The sequence below is a fragment of the Eubalaena glacialis genome, chromosome 10 (assembly GCF_028564815.1).
Source record: "Eubalaena glacialis isolate mEubGla1 chromosome 10, mEubGla1.1.hap2.+ XY, whole genome shotgun sequence".
Taxonomy (NCBI): domain Eukaryota; kingdom Metazoa; phylum Chordata; class Mammalia; order Artiodactyla; family Balaenidae; genus Eubalaena; species Eubalaena glacialis.
The window spans coordinates 122,019,404-122,040,814 of NC_083725.1; the positions used below are offsets into that span (position 1 = coordinate 122,019,404).

At 46.8% G+C, this 21,411-nt stretch overlaps 1 protein-coding gene across 4 annotated transcripts in view; it reads right to left on the reverse strand.

The window, feature by feature from the left end:
• The window catches only part of AP2A2 (adaptor related protein complex 2 subunit alpha 2), a 63,203-nt gene that overhangs the window by 34,923 nt on the left and 6,869 nt on the right, over nt 1–21,411 (reverse strand). For all 4 annotated transcript variants that reach the window (XM_061202295.1, XM_061202293.1, XM_061202294.1 and 1 more), the window contains exon 2: nt 2,307–2,375. In XM_061202295.1, coding sequence (XP_061058278.1) covers nt 2,307–2,375 — 69 coding nt within the window. The remainder of the gene's footprint in view (nt 1–2,306; nt 2,376–21,411) is intronic.

Sequence of the window (21,411 nt, forward strand, 5' to 3'; positions counted from 1 at the left end):
TGCTCCACATCACAGGTCATCAGGGAAATGCATATTATAAAATATTCTAAAATGCATACTATAAAATGCATATTATAAAATAGTGTGTAGAGATACCTCTACACACTATCGCAGCAGCTCAAATCCAGACACTGACGACACCAAATGCAGCGAGGATGTGGAGCAACAGGAACTCTCGTCCAGCGCTGGTGGGGACGTGAATGGTGCAGCCACTGTGGGGGACAGCTGGGCGGTTTCTTACAAAACTACACATACCCTCACCATGTGATCAGCAATCATGCTCCTTGGTATTTACCCAAAGGAGCTGAAAACTTATGTCCACACTAAAACCTGCACACTGATGTTTTTAGCAATTTTATTCATAATTGCCAAAACTTGAAAACAACCAAGACGTCCTTCAATAGGTGGATGGATAAAGAAACTGTGGTACACTGGACAGTGGAATATTATCCAGCTAAAAAGAAATGAGCTGTCAGGCCACTAAAAGACATGAAGGAACCTTAAATGTGTATAACTAAGTGAAGGAAGACAACGGGAAAAGGCCATACACCATATGCTTCTAACTCTATGACATTCTGGAAAAGGCAAAACTACCAAGACAGTAAAGAGGTTAGTGGTTGCCAGGGGTCGAGGGAGGGAGAGATGAATAAGGAGAGCCAAGAGGATCCTAGGGCAGTGAAAGTGCTCTGTGTGACACTATAATGCTGGGCACTGTCGGCGTACCACCTGTGCACACCCACAGAACATACAACAAGAAGGGACCCTAACGTGAAGTATCGATTTGGGGTGATGATGACGTGCCCATGTAGGTTCACTGTGACCAATGAACCGCTCTGGTAGGGAAGCAGCTAATGGGGAGGCTGTGCATGTGTGGGGACGGGGTGGGTACAAGAAATCTCTGTACCTTCCTCTCAATTTTGCTGGGAACCCAAAACTGCTCTACAAAAAATTAAGTCTAAATTTAAAAAAACTTTTTTTTTTTTTTAAGATTTATTGATTGATTGATTGATTGATTGCTATGTTGGGTCTTCGTTTCTGTGCTAGGGCTTTCTGTAGTTGCGGCAAACGGGGGCCACTCTTCATCGCGGTGCGCGGGCCTCTCACTATTGTGGCCTCTCTTGTTGCGGAGCACAGGCTCCAGACGCGCAGGCTCAGCAGTTGTGGCTCACGGGCCCAGTTGCTCCACGGCATGTGGGATCTTCCCAGACCAGGGCGCGAACCCGTGTCCCCTGCATTAGCAGGCAGATTCTCAACCACTGCGCCACCAGGGAAGCCCTAAAAAAACTTTTTAAGCAATGAAAGTTATAGACCACCTCCCACCCACCCACCCACACACACACACACACACACACACACACACACAAAACTAAACCATTTCACATACAGTTTCAGAGTTTCACAGACCTTCTTAGCGGATCCTTGGGCCTGGTTAACAGTAAAGCATAATACCTTCAGAGGGCTCAGCAGGGGATATATGTTAGTAACAACTCAAATTCCACAAGTGTTCGCATCATCTGATCACACAGGACGTCCATTCTCAAACCCTGAAAAAGCTCCCACCCCAAGAAACCCTGTCTTCTGCTGCCCCCCGTTCCCTGGGGCTCGGTCCTGGCCCCCTCCTCTACTCATTTTTTCTGGGCAATTTCAGCCACTCCCGTGGCTAACGTCTGCTCAGAGACTTGAACGAGGTCTCAAATCTGTAAAACTCAACTGAAAAATTAAGGCTTAAGGGATTAACCGGTCTTTCATAAACATGTCCCAAGACTGAAAATCTACACTTGACAATTCCTCAAAATGAGGATGCTCAGGGGAGGTGTCTGCCCCAAAACCTGGCTCGCAGAGCGGCTGTCTCCCTGAGTGGATTAGACAACATGGTGCGTTATCCACTGCCGCAGAGGAAGACACGTCCACGTTGGAAGAGCTTAGGTGACCGTGCAGGACTCCTACGCAGAGCAGTTCCCCACCCGAGATGCACACCCTGCATCGGGTCCACTGGCTCACGCGCTCCGGCACCCTGTGGAGCCGAGTCCGGGGCCGTGGGGAGACAGCGGCTCTAGACAAGCGTCCTTCCAGCTCCAGGAAAAGGCTGGTCCCAGGAGGGGACCCGCTGTCTGATCAATTCTACACAAACCATCAAACGACTCCAGACTAACCACTGGCTTGACTTGAAACGCCAACAAAGCCAGGACAGTAACGGTGCTGCCATCTTCACTTTGGTTTGAAGCGGAAAAAAATAAAGATGAGATGAAGTCCCTACTTTATAAACTTGACAAAAGAACATTTCATGATAAAGATTCAACACTTACCTTTAAACTTTGATCTAATGTTTGCCAGCTCTTTGTTTATTCTCTTTATTTCTGCTTCTTTACTTTTGCCTAAAAAAAGAGAACACAAATGCATCTTGCTTTAACTGATTTCTAAACAAACACCCACTCCCTGACAAAACGGACACATCAGAATTAAATGCAGAATCGCGGCTCTTAGGAGCCCAAGGAAAGAAGCAACTGGCCTCCACCTGAAGCCAGGCAGGAGGTGGGTGAGGCAGAAGCCGGGCTCTGACGCAGTCTGGTGCGGCCCCTCCCCGCCAGGACCGGCAAGTCCACGAAGCCCCCAGGGGAGAGGGGAGTTGCCACCCCACAGCACATGTTTAGCTCTGCCTTTTCGCCACAGTCCTGGACCTGGAAACTCTCAAAGCAGTGCTAGCTATCATCATCAGCTAATAGTTTACTCCTAAAATTGACTTTTACTGCCACAGATAATTTTTAAATGTATAAAGGTTTAACTACTGTAGGCTTTGAATTTTCTTTCTTTATGAAATTCACCAACCTACAAAATCTGACAGGTTCACTTTTATAATATTCAATGAAGTTTGGGAATCAGCCAATATATTAAAAAAGGATGGAAGGTACATTAAATAAATACATGACAGTCACACTTCCCCTACGTCCTGCATCTAGTGCTAACTCGGCCTTCCTTCAACAAGTGTTGGCACGTGTGTCCAGCTTCAGTCCACCTTGACTAGGTGTGGAAACAGGCCTAGAGAGCAGAGACGATTTTTCCAGGGCCACACATCTTAACAAGTACTGTAAAAATGTAAGAAGCTGTTCATCACACAGGGCAGGTGAGTTGCAAGTTCACACTTGTGTAAATTTCCATCGCTTCTGGAAAGCAGGAATGAAGTTCACTATTAAAGGCCCTCCCCAGGCTAGTCCCTGGCTCGGTGACTCTATTCCCAGGGGAAGGAAAGGCTGCCACAGCAACCGCCCGCACTGGAGCACTGCCAGGCTGGGGCCTCACAGGTGCCCACACGCTGGGCTCGCCAGGCCGTCCTGCAGACTCGCCGCCCACCCGCCCAGCCTCCATCACTGCCGCTCTTGGAGCTTATCTCACCTCGAAGTGAGGCAGCCTCCCACTCCCCAGGGCACTCCCACAACACCAGTTATCTTTCACGACTAAGTCGCTAATAAACAGGGTTTAACATCTGCCCAAGTGTAACGGAACCCTCCTTTGAGCCACTCCTACCCTAGAAAGCCCCTGGTCCAGACAGGGCACAGAGGCAGGCTACCCCCCAGGTGCTGTTCAAGGTGCCAGGACTTAGGTTAAAACAACACATCTTGCCCTTGGGAGCTGCCGTTCCAAGTGGGGGGGGAGGGGGGGGCACCGCAGATCTTTAACAAAACAAGCCCGGCAGGCGGCTCTGGGGAACCAGGGGGGCAGCCAGGAGGGGATCCTGACCCTCCTTCTCAGCCCTGAGTGCCCTGGGGGGAGACAGCTCCCAGCTGTGCCCACTTCCTCATCTGGAAGAGGCGCCCCGAGAACCCAAGGGGGCACCGTGTAGAGCAGCGGGCCTGATGCCCCGGGGCGGCGGGTTAAGGGCAAATTTTTTCTTAAGTTTTCCTGAAAAAGTAACACCTTTGCTGAAGTAGGCTTTTCTGACCTGACTGAAAGGGCCACGAAAACAAGGTCATGGGCGCCTCCTGCCCACAGCCTGGCTTGAGTGTGGACGGAGCACAGCGCACAGGAGGGCCCACATGTGTGTGCAAGTGTGCGTGCCTGCGTGTGCACATTTGTGTGCACGTGTGCTTCTCACAAGGGTGCAGGAACCTGTGTGTCTGTGCTGCTCTCCGGTACTCGCACTCTGCTCTACCCGCCCAAGCCCAAGGGAAACAGAGACCCCTGCGTGGCAGGAACTTGTGTTGTGCAGAGTCAAGACGGGTCAGATCCAGAGCAGAAATCATAAAAAGATTAGGAGGTAGTGGATAGGGGGCATCATGCTAAACAAACTACAGGGATCTATAGCTATTACCCGAGACTGGTAAATCACAAAATAAAACCAAAAGCATGTAGTTTGGAGTTTAGGGGTAACCAGCAGGAGAAACAGAAGCCAATGCATAAGCTGCACTCCCTCTGTGCAACAAGACCAGGGCTGGGCAAGAAGCTAGGGCTTTCCAACCAAAGCTTTTTTAAAATCAGCCCATTTACAGCAAACACACACATTTGTTTCAATCAGGGGAGGTCAGGCTCCCCCAGAGGAGAGGCACAGGGGTCCGAGGACAAAAGCAGACTCTGATTCACTCTGCAACCAAGGGGAAATGACTCCACATCTCTGAGCACAGTTCCCTCAAAAGGGAAACCACTAAAAGCCACAAGACCTCACAGCAATACATCTGGGCAAGGGGAGGTAGAAGCGAGAGCCCCAGACAGATCCGGGGGACTACACGGGGCGGAGCGTGAGCACCGGGGGCTGGCACGATGACCAGGGACAGGGAGGGCCACAGAGGCCGGTGGACAGGGCCCAGGAAAGCCCGGAAGCACCGCCTGGTGAAGACGGTGGAGGAGCGAGTCTGTGCGGCAGCAAAGCCACCTTGGACCTTGCCCCCCAACCCTGCCACAGCCCAGAGGACGAACTCCACGTGAAACAAGCAAGTTACACTCCACACAGAGACGACAAGCAAGAGGCGGAAGAGCAAAGCAACACCCAGCAGACAGCGCACAGACCAGAGCAACACTGGGGCCTCCATCTCCAAACAAGCTGGAGAACAGTAAGAAAAACAGTGAAGACACTTAAAACTCCATAGAAAAACTCAGATGTTAGGTAAGAGAAATCAGGTAAATTAGAAATTTAAAAAATCATTTCAAAAATGAAGAATAAGAGGGACTTCCCTGGTGGTCCAGTGGTTAGGACCCTGCGCTCTCACTACTAAGGGCCCAGGTTCAATCCCTGGTCGGAGAACTAAGATCCCACAGGTTGCGTGGTGCGTCCAAAAAAAAAAAAGAGGAATAAGAAACAGAAGGAGGGCTTCCCTGGTGGCTCAGTGGTTAAGCATCTGCCTGCCAATGCAGGGGACACGGGTTCGAGCCCTGGTCCGGGAAGATCCCACATGCCGCAGAGCAACTAAGCCCGTGCGCCACAACTACTGAGCCTGTGCTCTAGAGCCCGCGAGCCACAACTACTGAGCCCGCGTGCCACAACTAGAGCCCTTGTGCCACAACTACTGAAGCCCACGTGCCTAGAGCCTGTGCTCCGCAACAAGAGAAGCCACCGCAGTGAGAAGCCCGCACACAAGAGTAGCCCCCGCTCGCCGCAACTAGAGAAAAAGCCCGCGCGCAGCAACGAAGACCCAATGCAGCCAAAAATAAATAAATTTTAAAAATAAATAAATTAAGAAACAGAAGGAACAGAAGAAAAAATAAACACAACAGAGGTCTGGAGAGAAACAGAAGATGAAAAGAATGAAAAGAAACAAAACTATTTAAAGCAAAAAGAAATGAATAAAGAGATAAAGGATACAGGAGAAAGTAGCAAATACTGAAAATGGACAAAGATGCAGCATATGGACAGTAGGAGTCCCTGAGGAAGACAGCCAACTGAGCAGTGCAACGGCCTAAAGCGCGTCATTTGAAAAAGCTTTCCTGAAATTAAACAAAGTAAATAAAAGATTTAAAACCACATAAAAAACCACACCACATACCTGGGAATACCGACCCCAAATAACACACACCAAAACATATTTTAATATAACTATTGGACTTTAAAGAAAAAAAAAAAAAAAATTCTGGGATTTTCCCTGGCAGTCCAGTGGTTAGGACTCTGCACTCTCACTGCCAAGGTCCAGGTTCAATCCCTGGACGGGGATCTAAGATCCCACAAGCCACACGGCACGGCCAAAAAATAAAGAAAAAGAAAAAAAGAAGAAGAAAAAAAAAATCTTTTGAACATCTGGGAAAAAAAGCGCCTGATACAAGGAAGAAAATCAGATTTCCTCAGACCTCAGACTGGTGCGGGCTCAGGTGTGGGCTGGACACCTGGTCCACTGACTGGACTATGCCTGAGTGCCCTCATCACACAGGGGAGACAAGACCTCGGGGGCCAAGGACACAAGCCCACAAACACTGGCCCTTGCTGGCTGGTGGGGCTGCTTCCACCCGACGGGGCGAGGCTGTGGCTGAGCAGCAGCCCTGGGAACACCCTTGGGCATTGCTCCGGTTCCCACACTCCTGTCCAAGGTGAGGCTTTAAAGAAAGTCGAGTATGGCCATGGGGGGCTGACACCACACACAGATCAACGCGTTCAAATCAAACTTATGCCCGAAATTTACCGAACTGCCATCCTCCTCCAGGTGGTGAGGACACCTGGGAAAAACGCAAGCGCTGGGGCCCTGGGGGCCTTCCCCACCCCCAGTCGTGCTCACTCAAGCTGCACTTCCCCCCCGACAGAAGCCCAGCCACCCCACACTGCTGGCAGCAGATCTAGCAATAAATCCGATCTTTCTAGATGAAGAATCAGCTCTGGGAGAACGGGAGAGGTCACTGCCCTACCCTGACTTCTGAAGCCCATTCTAACAGGGTAAAGACATCAGCCAGAGTAGCTGGGACACGGTGACAAGCCTCGCCATGCCTGTAGCTTGATCTCTGTTCCACAGTGAAGAGGCTCTGGTCTCTGCCACCCTGTGCTGTCTCCACCTAAAACGCGGCAGGTCTGTCAGCCACAGAAAATACCAAGCTTCTAACAGGCAATTCCCACAATGGATGTCGGTGCTCTGGTAGCTAATGAGTAACCTAGACTGTCCCACAACCACTGACCGAAAACAAGCTACAGTTTGGTCCAGTAAATAGCGAAGAACGCACTCTAGGGGGACAAGCTTTGAATAAAGCCCTTGGATTTCTAGAATGACCGCCCCTGGTCATTCTTCCGGAATAACATGCTGGTTGACGATTTCTTCTGGCCTGCAAGCTGAGCTCATCAACTGACAGGGCTAGTGTTCTGGGAACAGCCTGATTCCAGACAAAGGGCACAGGGGCCTATCACAGCTTATTATAACTAACACACCAAACCGCCAAAATCGCGCGGCAGGAAGTCTGAAATTTACAGTAAAATTTGGTCGAAATAAAGTTTAGTCTCTATATAAAATGATTTCACTGAGTAAGCCCAAAGCCCAAAACTGAGCAAACAAAAGCCTATTTTTGAAGGACGGTATCACTGTTAAAATGATACTGAAGGCGGTCAGCGCAGCAGGAAGCAGAGCAAACTCTGGAAGCAAGCCTGCCCTGGAATGCCCCTCCATGTGCCCAGGCCAGCAACCTAACCTCGTTGGGCCTCCGTTCTCCTTCTTCACATGAGGCACCACAGAGTGCTGTGACGAGGGCCGCACAGACGACCCCCAAAAAGCACACACAGAGCAGCCTGCCCACGGGAGGCTGTCGTGCACATCATCGGGACTGTTCTCTCTGTTTTCTCTTTATTTGTGCACAGGAAGGATGGGCCTCCGAACAGAAAGCCTCAACAACAGCAGACTGGAACAAAAGACTGCAAGGAAGATTAAAAGCTGCTATGCCACAGAAGATAAAACCACGTTTGACCCTGACAAATGTTAACAGGTATATCTTATTTTAACAGCTTTAGTGTGATATAATTCACGTATCAAACAATTCACTCATTTAAATCACGTAACTCAATGACTTTGAGTATATTCAGAGTTCTGCATCCATCACCACTATCTAATTCTGGAAAATTTTCATCTCCCCCAAAAGAAACACCACACCCAACAGCAGTCATTCACCAACCCCTCCCTCCTCAGCCCCTAATCTCCTTTCCATCTCCATAGACTTACCTCCTCTAAACATTTCATATAAATACAATCTTTATATGTTCTTTTGTGATTGGCTTCTTTCACCACTTACAAAAGATAGCATGATTGTTGTTGGTTTTTTTAATATTTATTTATTTATTTATTTGGCTGCGCGGGGTCTTAGTTGCAGCATTCGGGATCTTCATTGCCGTGTGTGGGATCTTTAGTTGTGGCATGCAGGATCTTCAGTTGCAGCATGTGTGATCTAGTTCCCTGACCAGGGATCAAGCCCGGGCCCCTGCATTGGGAGCTCGGAGTCTTAACCACTGGACCACCAGGGAAATCCCAATGATTGTTTTCAAGTATAGCGTTTTCAAGGTAGCATGAATCAGTACCTCATCCCTTTTCTCTGTTGAATAATATCACATTATATGGATATACCATATTTTGTTATCTGTTCATCACTTGATGAATTTGGGGTTTGTTACCACTTTTTGGCTATTAGGAATAATGTTGCTATGAACATTCGTGTACAAGTTTCTGTGTGAACGTACGTTTTCATTTCTCTCGAGTGGACACCTAGGAGCAGAATTGCTGGGTCATATGACAATTCTGTGTTTAACACTGTGAGAAACTGACAAGATGTTTTCCCAAAAGGCAGCACCATTTTACATCACCACTATAAAAGAGCGAGGGTTCCAATTTCTCCACTTGCTATTGTCCATCACTTTTATTCTAGCCATCCTAGTTAGTGTGTGTGAAGTGGTATGTCATTGTGGGTTGTTTGGTTTTTTTTTTTTTTTGGCTGCACCACACAGCTTGCAGGGATCTTAGTTCCCTGACCAGGGATCGAACCCAGGCCCTTAGCAGTGAAAGCGCGGAGTCCTAACCACTGGACCGCCAGGGAAGTCCCTGGTGTGTTGTGATTTTATTTTCACTTATTTTTTTAATCTCCCTTGTGTTTTTTTCTTTGACCCACTGGTTATTTAGGAGGCTGTTTGATTTCCACATATTTGTGAATTTCCCAAATTTCCTCCTGTTACTGATTTCTAATTTCATTCCATTGTGGTTGGCAAACACTTCGTATGATTTCAATCTTTTTAAATCTACTGAGGCTTTTTTTTTATGGCTTAACATACAGTCTATTCTGAAGAATGTTCCAATATGCACTTGAGAAAAACGTGTATATTCTGCACTTGTTGGGTGGAGCAGTCTATAGATGTCTGTTAGGTCTAGTTGACTTAGTGTTGTTCAAGTCTTCTATTCATTGCTGATTTTGTCTACTTGTATCTCTTACTGAGAGCAGGGTATTGAAGTCTCCAATTATTATTGTTGAAGTGTCTATTTCTCCCTTCAATTCTTCATGTATTTTTTTAAATTTATTTTATTTATTTATTTATTTATTTATTTTTGGCTGCGTTGGGTCTTCGTTGCTGAGCATGGGCTTTCTCTAGTTGCAGCGAGGGGGGGCTACTCTTCATTTCGGTGTGGTGGCTACTCTTCTTGTGGAGCATGGGCTCTAGGCGCGCGGGTTTCAGTAGTTGCGGCACGCGGGCTCAGCAGTTGCAGCTCGTGGGCTCTAGAGTGCAGGCTCAGTAGTTGTGGCGCACAGGCTTAGTTGCTCCGCAGCATGTGGGATCTTCCTGGACCAGGGTTCGAACCTGTGTCCCCTGCATTGGCAGGTGGATTCTTAACCACTGCACCACCAGGGAAGTCCCTCTTCATGTATTTTGCTTCATGCATTTTGAGCTCTGTTATTAGGTATGAATATGTTTAGAATTGGGAATTCCCTGGTGGTCCAGTGGTTAGGACTTGGCGCTTTCACTGTCATAGGCCCGGATTCAATCCCTGGTCGAGAAACTAAGATCCTGCAAGCCTTGAGGCTCGGCCAAAAAGAAAAAGAAAAAAGGGGCTTCCCCGGTGGCGCAGTGGTTAAGAATCCGCCTGCCAATGCAGGGGACACGGGTTTGAGCCCTGGTCCGGGAAGATCCCACATGCCGCAGAGCAACTAAGCCCGTGCGCCACAACTGCCGAGCCTGCACTCTAGAGCCCGTGCTCCGCAAGGGGAGAAGCCACCGCAATGAGAAGCCCACGCACCACAACGAAGAGTAGCCCCCGCTCGCCGCAACTAGAGAAAGCCCGCGTGCAGCAACGAAGACCCAACGCAGCCTAAATAAATAAATAAATAAAACAAATTTAAAAAAAAGAAAAAAAGAATTGATATATCTTCTTGAGGGGCTGACGCTTTACCATAGTAAAATGTTGTTCTATGACTCTAATAACAATTTTTGTCTTAAAGTCTACTTTGTCTGATATTAGTATAGTCACTCCACCTCTCTTCTGGTTACTATTTGCAAGGCACATCATTTTTCTTCCTTTCACTAGTATCTTTTGTTTGTATCTTTTAATCTATAGTGTCTTTCGAAGAAAGCATTTAGTTGGATCATGGTTTTTTTTAACCCAGTCTGCCAATCCTGCCTTTTAATTTGAGGGTTTAATCCATTTACATTTAAGATAGTTTCTGATAAGGTAGGGCTTACATCTGCCATTTTGCTGTTTCCTATATGTCTTCTGTCATGTTCCTGCATTCTTCCATCATTGTCTTCTTTTGCATTAAGAAGTATTTTTCAGTGCACCATTTCAATTCACTTGTTTCTTTTACTTTTTTTTTAGTTACTTTCCTAGTAATTGCCTGGGGATTATAATCAACACTTAACTTAAAACAATCTAGCTTGATACAAACTTAATTTTAGGGAATTCCCTGGCAGTCCAGTGGTTAGGACTTGGTGCCTTCACTGCCGTGGCCTGGGTTCAATCCCTGGTCAGGGAACTAAGATCCTGCAAGCTGCGCGGCGCGCCCAGAAAAAAAATTTTTTTCCTTTTCTTTCAACAGTTTGACTATGATGTGTCTAAGTATTGATCTCCTTGAGTGTATCCTATTTGGAGGTCATCTTGGATATGTAGATTAATGTTTGTCACCAAATTTGGGGAGTTTATGTCTTCAAATATTCCTTCTGCATCTTTCTCCTACTTCTTTCTTTATGGGACTCCAGTTATGGGTATATCAGTATACTTGATGGTGTTCCACAGGTCTCCGAGGCTCTGTTCATTTTTCTTCATTCTTTTTACTTTCTGTTCCTCAGATTGGATCTGTACTTACCTTAATAGAGATCTTAATTTAATTATATTAACAAACCTATTCCCAAATTCACTGATTTCTTTCTTCTATCAGTTCGAATCTACTGTTGAGCCCCTCTAGTGAATTTTTCATTTTTTCATAGTTATTTTATTTTTCATAGTTATTGTATTTTCAACTCCAGAATTTCTATTTGGTGGTTTTTTTAAATAATTTCTACCTTTTTATTGATAGCTTCTACTTGGTGAGATATTCTCATACATTAATTATTTAGACATAGTTTCTTTTATCTTTGAGTTCTTAGAACATATTTACAGTAGCCAATTTAAAGTCCTTGCCTAGTATTATTAAGTCCAACATCTGGACCCTTTCAAGGATAGTTTCTATTGACAACTTTTTTCCTGTGTATAGACAATATTTTCCTGTTTCTTTGTGCATCTCATAAGTTCTTATTGAAAACTAGTATTTCAGGTAATACACTGTGGCAACCCTGGAATTCAGACTGTCCTCTTTCCCAGGGACTGTTGTTGCTATAGCTATTTGTTTAGTGACCTTCCTCAACTAGTTCTGTAAAGTCTACAATTCCCTATAGTTTACAGTTACTATAAGTCTTTGCTCAGTTAGCTTAGTGGTCAGTTAATGATTGGTCAGGAATTTCTTTAAATGTGTTGAACTAATAAGTGTCCCAGACACTGCCAAGAAACTGTGCGAGTGCTGCGGCACACCTTCGATACTCAGGCAGTTATAACTCTGCCTTTGCCTTCACTTCTTATTTGTGGAGGGACTCAAGATTAGAGAGAGGTGAGAGACTATGGCCCTCTCAAGTCTTTCCTAGGCATGTACACAGTCCTGCCTCTGTGCAGCCTTCGAGATCCACAGGAATCTATCAGAGCTTTTCAAAGCCCCCTAATAGCACGTCATTCTTCGTATCTTTCTTCTAAGATTTTGGCCAGACTCTCGTTTGCCCCCAACTGTGATATTAACTGCCACTGATCGTTTGCCACAAAGACACTAAGGGTAGGGCTCTTCCCAGTGAGTGAGATCAAATAATGACAGCTCTGCAAATGGGGCTTTTCCAGAAAGCTGCAAGGCCAGTCAGAGTAACAACACTCTGAGAAGAGGACTTTTGAGGGGCTCCAAATCTCATCTGTCCCTTCCAATGGCTGCAAGGCTGCTGGTTTTCACAGTTACCATGGCTGTAAGGCTGATGGTTTTCAATGCTACCACAGATCATGAGAGAGAAGAATGACAGTAGGTCAAGTTGGAGGTTCAGCAGTTTTTCTTGAATAAATCTTCCTGAGATTATGTCAACCTTTGGTTCATTTCCAGAGTTCCAACAAAGTTTATTTTGACCATTTTTACCAGTGTTTTCACTGCTTTTCTGGAGGAGTAGATTTACAGAGGTCCTCCCTCCACCATTCTTACTAAATGGCGTTTCTGCTATACAGTCAAAGCCACTATGAGTAAAGAGTACTTTACCATTCGCCCCCCCGTCAATTCTGATTTCTGTATCTCCAAAATCCACCCCTACCTTTCCACTCCTACTGCCTTGATTCAGACCCTTGCCATCTCCTCTAGACCAGAGCAATCAATCTTTTCCTAACTGGCTTTCCTGCCTTTAAACCTAGTCTAAAATCCATCCTTCGCATTCAAAATTATTATTCTACTAATAAAAAAATAAATTGTATAGTGTCACTCTCCTGTTTAAGATATGTCAATGGTCCACGTCCCACAGAGGAAGTTCCCCATGATCTGGCTATGGCCTGCTCCTCCCACCTTGTTCTCCTACCACATCCCCCGACCCACCAGGCACTACTCATTCCAGGAACCACCCACAACTCCTTGAGTGTGTCCCGCTGCCACTCACGCCACTCTGCAGTGTGATGCATGGTGGTCCCCCCTTTCATGGATCATCCCCCTACACCCTGTCAGCTCAGCAAGACCTGACCCAGGCCAGGCATTACCCCATGTCACGATGCCTAACCACCCTCTCCTGACCATCTGCAGCCCATCCTGCTGAGCTGACCATCCCTCACTTTCACTATTCATCTCACACACTTACCACTCTGCGATACAAGGGCTTGAGCTGCTCTGAGGAGAGAGATCATGTCTCATTATCTTCAGTGTTTAGCATGTGAGAAGAAAACAGCCACGACCTTTACAATGCTCTACACAGGCCCTATGACCCCTGTCTCCCCACCTCCAATACCCCCGACCTAACCTTCTACCTAACCTCCTTCTTGGCTCCCTATTGCAGACACACGGCCTCCTACCATTTCCTCCATACACTGGTTATCTCTCCCCCCCAATGAAGGCCTTTGTACCTGCTGTTCCCTCTGTCTAAGATGCACCCCCCCCCCAATTTCTACATGACCCAGTGCCTTCAAGTCTTTTGCTCAGCTGTTACCTTTAAAGCAAGACCAATGCTGGTCACCCTATTTGAAGTTGAAAACCCACAGCCCCATGTTCCCCATCCCTTCTCTCCTTAATTTTTCTCTCTTGTACTTATTGTCTTCTAACATACGATACAATTTTCTTTTTATTTTCTATCTCCATCCACCAGAATGTAAGCTCCATAGGAGTAGGCAGTTCTGTGTGTTTTACTCACCACTATAGTCCCGGGCATTTACTAGGTGCTCAATAGGTATCTGGTGAGGAATGCACACCCAGTGTAGAGTGTGTGCTCAGTGACAGCAGCAAACATCTGAGTACTTGGGCTAAAAACTGCCCCAAGAGCTTTCAAGCAGTTGAGCTAGGAAACAACTAATATTTACTGAGCACCAGAATTGCCACCAATGCGGGTGACGTTTTCATCTCCAACAGAAAACTCTCTCTTGAGGCCCTCCCTCTCCCTCACATCCATCCTATCAGGGAGTCTTGTCCATTTTTCCTCCAGAAAAAGACTCTATTCTCACCACCTCCACTGCCACCAACGTCTCTTGTGTGGACTGTAGCAACTTCCAGCTTCCACTCCGGCCTCCTCCAATCTATTTCCTCACAGAAGCCAGGGTGATCTTCACATATAGGTAGACCTGTCACTCACCTGATTCTCTTCAGCCGCCTCCTACAGGACACCTAAGAGGAACTCAGATTTCCCGTCAGGGAAGGGCCTCCAAGGGCCCAGCAATCTGGCTCCTTTCTGCTCCTCTCCCTCTCACTCATGATGCTCCAGCTGCACTTGGCTTTCAGGTCCTGAAGCAGAACTAGCCCTAGACTACCCCAGGCCCTTCTCCCCTCAGGACCCAGCTCACATGCTGCGTCCTCAGAGAGGCCCTTTTATGAACACTCTACCTAAGGTAGTCTCCCTTTCATCCTCCACCATGAGGATGCATAGAAGTATATTCTAAAAATATTTCTATTTTTAAAAGTTTCACTTCAGAGTTTAAAGTAACTCTTCGGAAAAGTTAAGTATCCAAACTCTCCTGGATTGACTCATCATTACCCATAATAGAATCCACTGACTTCACCACAAAAACAAATTTCCATTTACTATATTCCACCACCGGCAAGAAACTGCCTCATTAGCACAGACCATGTCTATGAAACAAAATCCTATGAGACGCCTATCTCCCCTGCTTTGATTTCTGGGTCTCAGAGCCCTATAAACTGAACCATAAGAAGTAGGTGTGCAGAAGTACAGCCTGCAGTGGTCTGTTAGCGGAGAACAAGGCCCACCCTGCTTGCCTTCCTCAAGTAAGAAGTAAGTGTCACAGAGTCACATGTTCTCTTTAAAGTTCTGCTTAGAAACTCGTGCCAAACAAGCTGCACAGTGAGAACCACCCACCCAAATTAATTTAATAATATAAGGTATTATTGTTCCACTTAGGAAGTAGAAGGTAAAAGTGCAGAAAGTCAAATTATTCTCTCCCAAGACCTTCCCTCAAGGAGTGGTTAATCCAAAGTATAAATCCAAAGGTTATGAAGGTCTGCATGGTTGGTGGGTGTGTGTGTGTGTGTGTGTGTGTAACATATAAAATTAGTCAAAAGCTTATTTAAAAGGAGGAAACTGTATGACAAGAGCACGAGAGCAGTCACCACAACAGCCCTGGACACTGGAAGGAGATGGCCAAGTGCTTAACTGACTCAGCCTGACAGAGCAAACTGGGACCCAGCCGCCCGCAGGAGGGGGAACCAGTAAAAAGCAAACCTTGCCCGTCACAGGTCCTGCCGCCAGGTGCCTCAGGAGGTGGCTGTCAGGAAGCGGCCTGGAAGTCTACGTAAGGAGCCGCAGGCCCCTCCACCGGACCCCAGAGCCAGGCCACCTCTACCCCTGATCCCAGCAGAAGACAACAGGCCTGTCCTCTGGAAAAGCAGGAACACAGGAGCTCTAGGCCTGGTGACGCCACCACGTGCTGGGGTGAGGCTCCACACTCGGAAAAACACAAGTGAGCGACGGACTCCCTGAATGGCGAGACGCCCACACCCAGAACGACGGCCGCCAGACTCCCCACACTCACTTACCCCACCGAGCCGGAGAGGAGCCTGGAACTTCTTCTGAAGAATACGGCTGCCACGCAGCTTCCCTCCGTGAAACTGGGAACCCTCACCCATCACCACACAGTGAGGCCTCCACCAAAGCCCTACCCGTGCTGGCTGACACTGGTCCACGTGAGTGGACAGACACTGACCACCAGGCATCCAGGACGGTCTCACAGCACGAGCCAGAGACCAAAACAAACCTACAGGAAAAGAATGCAGAGTAAAGAGGCTACGTAGAGAAGGAAACTCCAAAACAATCAATATTCTTACATAAATAAAAGAAAATACAGCTTTAAGAACCAGATGCCACCAAAAGAGGAGCACTCAGACAATAATAAAGCCCTCAGGGGGGCAGGGAGGGATAAATTCGGAGTTTGGGATTAACATATACACACTACTATATATAAAATAGATAACCAACAAGGACCTACTGTATAGCACAGGGAACTATATTCAATATTTTGTAATAACCTATAAGGAAAAAGAATCTTTTAAAAAATAGATATATATGTATGTATAACTAAATCACTTTGCTGTACACATGAAACTAACACAACATTGTAAATCAACTATACTTCAATTAAAAAAAAAAGGAGAGAGAGAGAAAGCCCTCAAAATGTGGAGAAAAGGGGGACTTCCCTGGCGGTCCGGTGGTTAAGACTCCACACTTCCAATGCAGGGAGCACAGGTTCAATCCCTGGTCCCCCGGTCGAGGAATTAAGATCCCACGTGCCACACGTGGGGCCAAAAAAAAAAAAATGTGGAGCAAAGGGAACCCTCTTCCACCACTGATGGGAATGTAAATTGGTGCAGCCACTATGGAGAACAGCTATCACATGACCCAGCAATCCCACTCCTGGGCATAGACCCAGAGCAAACGCTAATTCAGAAAGACACATGCACCCCAACGTTCACAGCAGCTCTGTTTACAATAGCCAAGACACAGAAATAACCTAAGTGTCCATCGACAGAGGAATGGGTATACATATGGTACATATATACAATGGAATACTACTCAGCCATGAAAAAGAGTGAAATAATGCCATTTGCAACAACATGGACAGACTAAGAGATGATCATACTAAGTGAAGTAAGTCAGACAGAGAAAGACAAATATCACATGGTATCACTTATATGTGGAATCTAAAATATGATACAAATGAACTTATTTACAAAAAAAAAAGACTCATAGACACAGAGAACAGACTTACAATTACCAAAGGGGAAGGGCAGGAAGGGAGGGCATAAATTAGGAGTCTGGGATTAGCAGATACAAACTACTGTATACAAAATAGATAAACAACAAGGTCCTACTGTATAGCACAGGGAACTATATTCAATATCTTGTAATAACCTATGATGGAGAAGAATATGAAAAAGAATATATATGTATAACTGAATCACTTTGCTGTACACCAGAAACTAACACAACATTGTAAATCAACTATAGTTCAATAAAAAAAAAAAGAAAGCCCTCAAATTGTAAAAGTGATAGGAGAAAGAAAAATTCAAAAGGGCTAGAGTCACAGAAAAAAGAATACCACAAAGACAAAGAAATGGAAGACGAGAGATAAAAGAGTAAGAAAATGTAAGCCAAGAGGTCCACATTTCAACTATTATTAGAGGATTACTGAAAAAGGAGAAAGTGAAAAGAAATTATCAAAGAAATAAAACAAAAACATTTCCCCAAACCCGAAGGACATGAATTTCCAGAATGAGTAAAGCCACTGAATGCCATACCTGGGCACAGCATGTTAACATTCCAAACCACTAGGAACTAACTAAGAGTAGAGCTATGCCTTCAAAACTGAGGAAAAGTTATTTCCAGTCTAGAATTCTACCCAAGCCAAATTCTCAATTAAGTATGAAGGTAAAAAATGCTTTTGTTTTTTCAAAAATGCAAAACCTCAAAACCATTTTACCTCCTGTGCACTCTTTCTCACGTGCACAAAAGACGTGCACCACCAAATCGAGTGCAAACCAGCACAAGCCCAGAGGACAGACAGGCAGACTCCAAAAGAACAGGAGTTCAGCCAGAGACAAAACCCTCAGGATTATGTGAAGGGAAGTCCCCGGAGGACAGTGTGAGCAACAACGACCTGTCCAGAAGACAACAGAACTGACCACTCAGGAAAGGCGCTCCCGCCAGGGGAAGGAGGGGCTGAGAGGCCACCCGCTGTGTCCAATCACATTAAGGGGGATCTTACAGTCGTGTCCGAAAGCTTGGGGCTGAAGAGCAATGGGTGCGTTAAAAGGTAAGCAAAGTCAGGGACTTCCCTGGTGGTCTAGCGGTTAGGACTCTGTGTTCTTACTGCGGAGGGCCTGGGTTCAATCCCTGGTTGGGGAGCTAAGATCCCATAAGCCGCGTGGTCCAGCCAGGAAAAAAAAAAAAAAAGGGCAAGAGCTAACGCCAAACAAATTAAGAGTTGACCCATTAGATAAAGACGATGGTGTGTATACATATACACAATGGAATACTACTCAGCTATAAAAAAGAATGAAATAATGCCACTTGCAGCAACATGGATGCAACTAGAGATTATCATACTAAGTGAAATAAAAAGAGAAAGACAAATACCATATGATAAGTTCCAAACTTATATTTGGAACCTAAAATACGACGCAAATGAACTTATTTACGAAACAGAGTCACAAAAAGAACAGACTTGCGGTTGCCAAGAGGCAGGGGATTGGGGAGGGATGGATTGGGAGTTTGGGATTAGCAGATGCAAACTATTATATATAGAATGAATAAACACCAAGGGCCTACTGTATAGCCCAGAGAACTATATTCAATATCCTGTAATAAACCATAATGGAAAAGAATATGAAAAAGAATATATATGTATAACAGAATCACTTTGCTGTATAGCAGAAATTAACACAACACTGTAAATCAAATATAGTTCAATTAAAAAAAAAGTCAAACCATTATTCTCAGCTAAGAAGAATATTTTCAGACATTAATTAAATGTTACAGATTAATTAGATAAAATATTGTGACCTACTAGAGAATGGGAAAAGGAAAGCTTAGGTAAGTTAAATCCTCATCTTCCACAGTAAGAAGTTAATAAATAATGACTAAATGGGGAAAAACACCCATGAATGGTATGTAATTTAGAATAATCACATTTTTTAAAGTAAATATTAGAAGAGATGGATAAAAATGAAAATAATTGACTCCGAGGTTAGGAACGGGGGAATGAGGTGAGGGTCAAGTGTTTTATAATTAACTTCTTAAACTACATTCTCGATTTTAATTTTTTTAAACATTTAATTGAGGACAAGAAAATAGCAAAAATGAATATAATTCGGAAGACCTGCCCAAGTACTTACTATAACCCTACCCCTCTCCCCGCCATACCAAGATGAATGACCCCCCCAAACCCACTGGCCCTGATCTTGGCTCCTCAGAAGCTCTGGTCCCGCCAGAGCCACCGCTCCAACAGTCACCCTCCCCACGCTCCACTGCAGGGACCCCACGGGCCCATCCTTTCAGCTCACAACATCAGGTAAGCAAACTCTGAACCCCACTGCCCCGCCCCCAGGACTTACTACCCACTCCCTCTCTGTCCCCCTCCCCGTCCTCACCACCTCTTACCAGCCTCAATCCCATCACATAAACCAAGTCCCGACCCTCCTTCTCCATCTAAGCACTTGCTGGCCAAACCCCTCCCTGCTGAATCCAATTCATGGTCAACTGGCAGGTGAGCCTGGAGATCTGAGCGTGCCTGGTGACACACCCCCAGCTCTGCTGGGCTGGCCTCACATGTGAAGCCCAGGGAGGCCCTGCCAGCTCTTCCCAGGGGCCCCCTCACAGCTTCTCCTCCAACACCTCCTCCCTTCCCCATCACTGGTGGCTGGGGCGCCTGGTCCCTCACCAGCACCACCACCCCCTGCACCTCTGCCGCTCTCTGCCCCTCCACATTCCCCCTGACCCTTGTCATTCCCATCAGCCAACAAACGGTCTACCTCCCACCTCCTAGCAGGTCCTCACCTTTCTCACCTGGTTCAGAGCCTCCTAACCGGTCTCCCCTGCTCTTCTCAACCCAGCAGTCAGGCGTTCTCCCCAGAGCTAAGTCCCGCCTCTGCCCACCCTGCACTGGCTCGGCCTGGCACACAGGGTGAAAGCCAGAGTTCTCCCAACCAGCTCCGAGATCCCCAACACGCGCCTCTCCCCGTCCCCCAGCTCTTAAGTCCAGCCCCTGTGGCCTCCCCACCTGCCCACCAGCACTCCAGGGACAACTGACCCCCAGCTTCCCTATCTGAATTGCAACCCCCTTTTATTTTTCCCTTTATTTTCCCCTTAATATAGTATGTGATGCACTGTACATTATACTTATTTACTTTATGTCTACCTCACTAGAACGTAAGCCACATGGGCGCACTCTTATCTGTTTTTTTGCTCACTGTGTAAAATAGGAACCCAGTAATTTGCTGAGCAAATGAATTAATCTTAAAAAAGCGTTCCTGACCCCACTGTGATAGGAAGAATACCCCCCCAAAGACACCCACACCCCAGTACTAGGATCCTGTGAGTTACCTTCCAGGGCAAAAGGAACTCTGCAGATGTCACTAAGACTGGGGGATGACCCAGCCCATGTAAGCAGCCCAGTCTAATCGCAAGAGCCCTCCGAGCAGAGGCTCTCCCCGCCTGGAGGGAGAGGTCAGGGAGAGCCAAATCTGGAGAGGGACTCCCCCGAGGGGCCCGGGGAGGGGCCGCGAGAGAAGGCATGTGGGGACCTAGTGGAAGCAGCGTCACCCACAGAGTCTCCAGAAGGGACGCTGGTTTCAGCTTGGGAGACAGGCAGAGCACCCTGCTGCCAGGCCGTGCCCACTTCTGATCCACAGAACACGAGATGTTACAGGAGTGCTGCTGGACGCTGCTAAAAGCGTGCTCCTGTGTCAGGGCTGCAACAGGGGCCAACCTGCCCTCTACCCTCTGCGTCACCACCTCTTTACAGCAAAGCTCCAAGAGAGCTGAGACTCTCGTTTCCCAATTCTTCTCCTGTAAACCACCCCGTCAGGCTCAGCCCTGCTCAGTCCTCTCCTGTGACCCGCCTGACCAGCCCTCCTCACTGGCCCAGGCTGCCCAGCTGCTTAGGGCTGGCACGTCGGGAGCTCTGGCCATCCGCCTGGAGAGCTGGCCCAGCACTGTGGTTCAGGGGAAAGACCTGGAGCCCAGCAGCTTGGGTCTGGGTCCTCGCTCAACCACTCCAGAGACAGGGCCTTGGGCTCCCGGGTCTCGGCTCCCTCCTCGGTAAAACAGGATGGAACTTAGTGCCTGCTGTACCGTTATCATCATGAAGATCAGATGTGTAAACAAAGGTAAAGCGCTTGTGATGATTTCCACCCCCTCGGTCAGCTTCCCAGGTCAGCTTCCCAGTCTCCTGGTATCAAAAGCCACCTATAAACAATGCAGCCGTAGTCTTACCTCTAGCCCAGACCTTGCCTCTGAATTCCAGTCTTGGCTGTCTAACTCCCCAAAACCTACTGGCCAGAAACAGGGATAGGATTTACCCTCCCACCTTAGGCAACTAAAAACCTGAACAAAATTATATGAAACAATAGTTTTCAGACACTGGACAACAGACTATGGAAAACAGCAGTCACTGAGAGTCAGGAAACAAACAAGAGGAGCCTTACGACTGCCCGGCTCACTGCCTAGGGACAGGGGACCCAAATGGAGCCCAGAGGTGTCACTGAAGTGAGGAGACGGGCACTGGA